This window comes from Fonticula alba, assembly GCF_000388065.1.
Source record: "Fonticula alba strain ATCC 38817 unplaced genomic scaffold supercont2.9, whole genome shotgun sequence".
Classification (NCBI taxonomy): Eukaryota; order Rotosphaerida; family Fonticulaceae; genus Fonticula; species Fonticula alba.
Genome location: NW_009242979.1, coordinates 921,081 through 927,337, shown reverse-complemented (window position 1 = coordinate 927,337; position 6,257 = coordinate 921,081). Strand labels below are relative to the sequence as shown.

At 66.2% G+C, this 6,257-nt stretch overlaps 2 protein-coding genes across 2 annotated transcripts in view; both read left to right on the top strand.

The window, feature by feature from the left end:
• Positions 1-1,963: 1,963 nt before the first annotated feature.
• Positions 1,964-3,975, top strand: H696_05275 (hypothetical protein; the record flags this gene model as incomplete). Its single annotated transcript, XM_009499138.1, has 3 exons — positions 1,964-2,139; positions 2,227-2,904; positions 2,994-3,975. The coding sequence occupies 3 exons, from the start codon at positions 1,964-1,966 to the stop codon at positions 3,973-3,975; spliced, it is 1,836 nt and encodes a 611-aa protein (XP_009497413.1).
• Positions 3,976-4,003: 28 nt separating this feature from the next.
• The window catches only part of H696_05274 (hypothetical protein), a gene marked incomplete at both ends in the record, with an annotated part of 3,335 nt that continues 1,081 nt past the window's right edge, over positions 4,004-6,257 (top strand). Inside the window, 2 exons of the mRNA XM_009499137.1 lie at positions 4,004-5,570; positions 5,802-6,007. Coding sequence (XP_009497412.1) covers positions 4,004-5,570; positions 5,802-6,007 — 1,773 coding nt within the window. The remainder of the gene's footprint in view (positions 5,571-5,801; positions 6,008-6,257) is intronic.

Here is a 6,257-nt window from a genome sequence, read left to right as displayed (position 1 = left end):
CCCCCCCCCCCCCCCCCCCCCCCCCCCCCCCCCCCCCCCCCGCCCCCCCCCCCCTCCCCCCCCCCCCCCCCCCCCCCCCCCCCACCCCCACCTGCTCGCCCCTTCCGATTTACTCCCCCCCCCCCCCCCCCCCCCCCCCCCCCCCCCCCGCCCCCTGCCCCGGCTCCCTGCTGCCAGTGGCCCCCTAGCATGCGCTCGGCCTGGAGGAGCGAGGAAGAGTCGGCGAAAATGGGCATGAAATCCTGATCGAGCCCATCACATGCATAAGTGCCAACGAATGCGCATCATTGGCCCGCCCCGGGCGGGGAGGGCGGCAGGTCGGGGCGACGCAGCGGGGGGCCGGGCAGGTGGCCGTCCCCTGGGCGATTGCCTGGTTATGGAGGGGGGGGTGTCGGTGGCGCTCGGAAAGGGCGTGAGCCATACTCCGCCCAGGGAAAAATGTACTTTATTGGTACCAAATATTTCATCCCCAGCCCGGGAATAACGATATTTCCTTGTATATTTACTCCTCGAATCCGGCGTCCTCATGGCTTTGGGAGTCTTGCCGTTTTCTTTGGGCCACAAGGCGGCGAGAACGCCCCGCCGAAAAGTGGCCACCCCTTGTCTCCCTACCCCACGGTGACAGTTTTGGCATGAGCACACGCCGCCCCCCCCCCCCCCCCGCTGGGCGGGAACAAGAGGAAGGGTGGGGAGCCTGCCCCTATACCGCTGGGCGGGAACAAGAGGAAGGGTGGGGAGCCTGCCCCTATACCGCTGGGTGTCGCTCGCCTCTCGGGGCCAACATTACCATGCTGTCCCCGTTCTCTTGGGCCATCCCAACCAGATATTCTGGTATCTGGTCTTTCTCTTTCTCTCTCTCTCTCTCTCTCGCTCTCGTTTTCGCCCACCCCCCCACCTTCGATTTCTCTCGCCCCCGCTTCTTGTGTGTGCAGACCGCGAGGCTGAGCCTAACTGGGCCAGGGAGTTCCAAGATCCAGGGCTTTTTCCCTGAGAGTCAAACCCCGGGCGACCACGCTTCCCTTTTCCCCCAGCTCGATGTGGTCTGTCCGTCGTGAGAACCGTGGTCTCTGGTGCCACTCCTTGCGGATGGGGGGATTCTCCCGGGGTGGGGCCCAACAGTTGAATCGACTTTCCTGTGGCGCTCCCCCCTTTGTGTGCCCCGCTCTTTCTCGCAGACACACATACACACACACATCCATGGATGCGTGAACAGACACACGCGCGCACAAACGCACAGGCATGCTTGCAGCCGATTTTCTCGCGCGCCCCTCTCCCGGTGGTTACCCCCTGGCATCCAGGCGCCGGACACCCGGCCAGCTGCTCGATCTTCCGGCTGGGAGGCCCTTTTGGCCCACCGCCCCATCTAACAGCAGCCGATTGCCAGCCCAGCATGCTTCTTGTCTACGGCTTCTCCCTCCCCCCCCCCCGCCCCGCCCCGCTGGTCCTGCCGACCACTCGCCCTCCCCGCCCCCCTCCCCCCACCAGCCACAAAACACCACACCCAGAAGCAGCAGACCTCACAGGCGCCAGGCTATGCCATTCTAGCCCCCTCCGACTGCCCGCGCCCGGCCCCCTTGACAGACATCCCTCCACTGTCCGCCACCAGCGTCCTCTTCAACACAAGTGTCGAGATCTCGGTCCGCCCGGTCGCGCGCGCGCGCCCGGCTCGCCTTCTCCCACTACCCGATCTCCCCCCGTTCCCTGGTGTCTGGCACATCCCCGTCGTACGGCAGCCCGGCCCCATCCTCCACGCAGATCGACCGACCAAGGGCCCAGCAACCGCCAAATGCCTGCGGTTCCCCGATTGTAGCCCCCTCTCCGTCCTTCACGCTATCCCTCAACCGCCCCCCCCTCCCCCCCCCCCTACTGCCTTCCCTTCCACCCCATCCCGTTCCCTTTCCCCACCTAAGCCCCTTGCTCCCCGGCGCGGCCGCTCTTTTGTCCCTTCTCAAGCATCGGTACCATGCAAAACGCGGCAGGCCCCCCCCGCCCCCCTGGGCCTGCGGCTCCAGCCGGTCCCAGGCCGGAATCCTACTCCACCCCCCCGACTGGGGCTTCTGGCCCTGTTCCCGCCGCCCCTGCCACGGCGCAGCAGTCCACATCGCCGTCCCTCCCAAAAGACCCGACTTCCGCCGCCCTGTGCGCCAACATTCCCGACTGCCTCCCCCCCTCCCCCTCCCGGCCTTCTCAATCGTTGTCACCGGCCGGCTAACATCCCTGCAACAGAACCGCCGCCGCCTTTCGCCTGGCCATCAATGCCTCGGTGACGGTCTTCTTCGAGTCGCGATCGCTGGGCATCCTGCCGCCGAGCATCCTGCAAAATCTGATCCCTCGGGTTGTCGCGCGGATTCTCAAATGCGAGCTGATCCACAGCATGCGCGTGGTGATCATCTCCTCGGCGGCGGTCGCCGCCTCGATGGTGGGGATGGACCTGCTGATGGGCCCGCGCAACCAGGCCTTTCGCTTGACCTCCATCACAGCGGCGGTCGTCCTGACCACCGACTGCATGTGCGACTTTCTGGCCGTCTCCCCCGAGCACAGGGCCACGGTCCTTGGCTTGGCATCGCAGCTCGCCACCAGCTTCTACCACCAGGCAACTCTCAGCTTCATGTCTGTGGCATGCAGCAATCCATACAGAGTTCTGCAGGCTCTGATGGCGGCCGCTGGCCTTGCCGTGTCTTCGAGCCTTTGCCACGGCATTGAGGGGGAATTTTTGACACTCCGTCATTTCGTGCTCCTCACCACGGCCGCCGCCTCTTCCATACTTGTCAACTATCATCGAAAGATCACGCATGTGTCGCCGGCGCTGGGTCCCTGTGTCCCTTCCTCGATCTCCGGGCCTTCCTCCGCCACGCCCAACGCCTCGACCATGGCGCCCAATGCACACTCCTCGACACACTCGGGGTACTCCGTGGGGTCGGAGTCTCCGGTCGCCCCGACCTCCTCGAGAGCCCCGACGGCGCCGCCGACCCAAAGCACCCCCGTGGCGCCAGTGGCACCAGCGATGCCGCATCGCAGCCGGCCTGGCCCCGCAGCACCAGCAGCCCCGATGGCGCCAGCGCCAGCACGTCCTGCAGCGCCGGCAGCGCCAGCGGCGCCGATGAACCAGGCAGCCCCAGCGGCGCCGATGAACCAGGCAGCCCCAGCGGCACCAGCATCCTCCGCGGCACCAGCATCCTCCGCGGCACCAGCATCCTCCGCGGCACCAACATCCTCTGCGGCAACCACGGCCCCAGCAAGTGCCACGGCCCCAGCAATGTCAGCCGCGCCCCCGGCACCGGCTCCCCCCATTGCGCCTGTTACCCAAAGCCCATCGACCACACCAGTCACGTCGGTCGCATCGGGTTCGTCGGTATCATCTCCCGCGAGGAAGCCAGTGCCCACGCCGGCGGGCTCCAACCCACCCCCGGCCGTACGGTCGTCGTCTGTGGCATCCTCCGACCCGGCAACCGTTGCCGACTCCATGCCCTTCATCTCCCGGGCCCCTGCCTCCGGGGCCACATTGTCAGCGGTGGCTTCGAACCCAAATCCCCCCTCGAAGCCCGGTGGGTTGCCATTCGTGACCCCAGCTTCTGCCTCGACATCGGCCGATGCTCGTCCTTCTTCACCTTTCATCTCTTCTGTCCCTCCCCGGCAGGCGGGAGTCTCAGCAACGACAGCGGCAGCGGCACCGGCATCCGTGATGACACCGGCATTGTCTGCTGCATCGGCATCGACATCGTCATCGGCTGCTGCATCGGCATCGACATCGTCATCGGCTGCGGGATCATCATCGACATCATCATCGTCATCGTCATCGGCTGCGGGATCATCATCGTCATCGTCATCGGCTGCGGGATCATCATCGTCATCGTCATCGGCTGCGGGATCATCATCGTCATCGTCATCGGCTGCGGCTACGGCAACGGTCAGGGCGGCGCCCGTCTGCAACGTGGCCGCCTTTGGAGCCCCTACTACCCCAGCAGCTGCCCGTGATACCATTCGCGGCACCCATTCCCCCAGCATGCACGGCTTCGACGCTTCTCCATCGGCCAGGATACTGCTTGCGGCGGCCGCAAGCATTGCCAACCCCGCCAAGGCCACACTTGCCGCAACCCCAGCTGGGGCTGCCTCTCCCAGTCCCACCACAGCAGCAGCCGCCACTGCTGCGCAATCTCAGATCCATCCGATGCCTGGTGCCACGGCGGCGGCCTCTCGCCGCCATGACGGGCCTCCCAAGTCAGCAGCCGCGTCGGCAGTCGCATCGGCACCGCCGTTGGCGATTCCCCCGCAGGCTCCGGTCCCCGCGTCGCCAGCCACACCATCGGCCGCCTTGGCATCGACCGGCGCCCCTGCCGCAGTCCCCAACGCAGGCACGGCCTTCACTGCTCCGGCCAAGGCCGCCACATCTGTCCCCCCTGCTACTCCCAAGGCCCCCTCGGTCGCCGCAACTCCCTCTTCTCCGATTGCCCCTGTGGCGGCCCCTGTCGCCGCTGTTCCCAAGGCTCCCGCTGGGTCTCAGCCCCTCGCTGTTCCTGCGGTTGCTCCTGCCGCTGCCGCTCCCGCCGGACCACCAACCCCTTCGCCGGGTGTGCCTCTCGGCGACTTCCTCAAGCGATCGGGACAGCCATCTTCCCCGGTGGCTGTCAACTCGCGGGCTCCGATTTCCGCCGTTTTGTATGCCCACTCGCCGCCCACCGGCCCCTCAGCCACACCCACTGCCAGCACAGCGGCCGCGCCTTCCGTAGCCCCCTCTGTCAGTATGCCGGTGGCTGCTCGCGGTTCGATCCTTCCCCCTTCTCCAAGCGTGTCGGCTCCGACACCTGGCAGTGGCGATTCGACGACCAATCCGCCGGCTGGCCGTGCCTCGTCGCCGAGCCCCCGGCCAGCTTCTGCACCAGTGCGACCCTCGATCCCCAGCCCGGATGATGTCAACTCGCAGCCGGTCATCATCGACATTGAGGAGCTGGATTCGGTCAACCAAGGGTCCCTGTCTGCTGGCCTCCGGGCGGATGTCCTCCCGAAAGCACCCTCTGGCTTTGCGGTCCTTCCGTCCAGGGACATGCCGATTTCACAGGCAGACATCATCCTCTCGGCCAGCCCGGGCTCCGGCTGTCCGCGGTCCGAAGTTGGCACCTCCAAGGTCCTCTCATCGATGCGCGCGTCCATCTCGGCGGCCGAGATGCTTTCGGAATCGGCGCACAGGGACTTTTATCCAGCTGGCCCGAGGGCGACCTCATCAGCGGGGGAGGTGTCCAGCACGGGCAGCAGCCCTCGCCGGACCATCGGCGAGTCTCCCACTCGCACGAATCGTCTCTTTGCCTCCCTCAACCGGAGTCCCTATTCACCCTCATCATCGCCCTCGCGCATGGGCACTCCCTCTTCACAGCGTACTGCATCCCCCTCGAAGTTCGCGGGCCTTGACCCCGGAGCCGGGCTGTCCCCCTCGTCCGGTAGGTCGCTCGATGGCATGCTATTCCCGGTGTCCGACTACACGGCGCCGCCGAGCCCCAGCGCCCCGTCCGCCGTTCGCAGCATCCACTCATCCAACCTGATTGCCATGTTGTCTGAATCAGCCAAGGACACTCCACGTGCGTCATGTCGCGCACCTTGTGCACTTGATGCCTTTTTATTTTGGGTCTTCGTGTCTCCCGCGGATCGGGCCGTCACGGCGCGGCATGCTGCCGCTTGTAAGCTGCCCGTCCAATCCGCCCCTTCCCCCTCTCCCTCCTCGTTCTCCGTCGATCAATCGATCGGCCGGAATATCCTCACCCCCCCCCCCCCTAACCGTCCTTCTCTACTGTTCGCTTTTTCGTCTCCAGTGGTCCCCTTCCCCACGCCCTTCACTTCACAGCTTCCCACGCGCAAGTCCCAGCCGATAGTCAAATTCAATGAGACAATTTTCTTCTGCGACAACACGGTCGGCCCGTTGTCTGACCGAGTGTCTCGGCTGAGGCGCGACCGCTCCCGGGCCGCGGCTCCTGTTTTGTCCTCGGACGAAGCGTCATCCTCCCCGGCGAGGCCCAAGGTACTGGCCTCCCAGGTCAGGTCCCAAGTGCTCAAAGCATCCGGATCCGGGATGGGCTCTCGGGACTCTGGCGCACCGCCTTCGCCGCCTTCGCCATCTCTCCCGGCGGACACTGGCGCCGAGACACCGGGTCTTCGCACCTCCCCGCCCTCAGACAGCAGCAGCAGCAGCAGCAGCAGCAGCAGCAGCAGCAGCAGCAGCAGCAGCAGCAGCAGCAGCAGCAGCAGCAGCAGCAGCAGCAGCAGCAGCA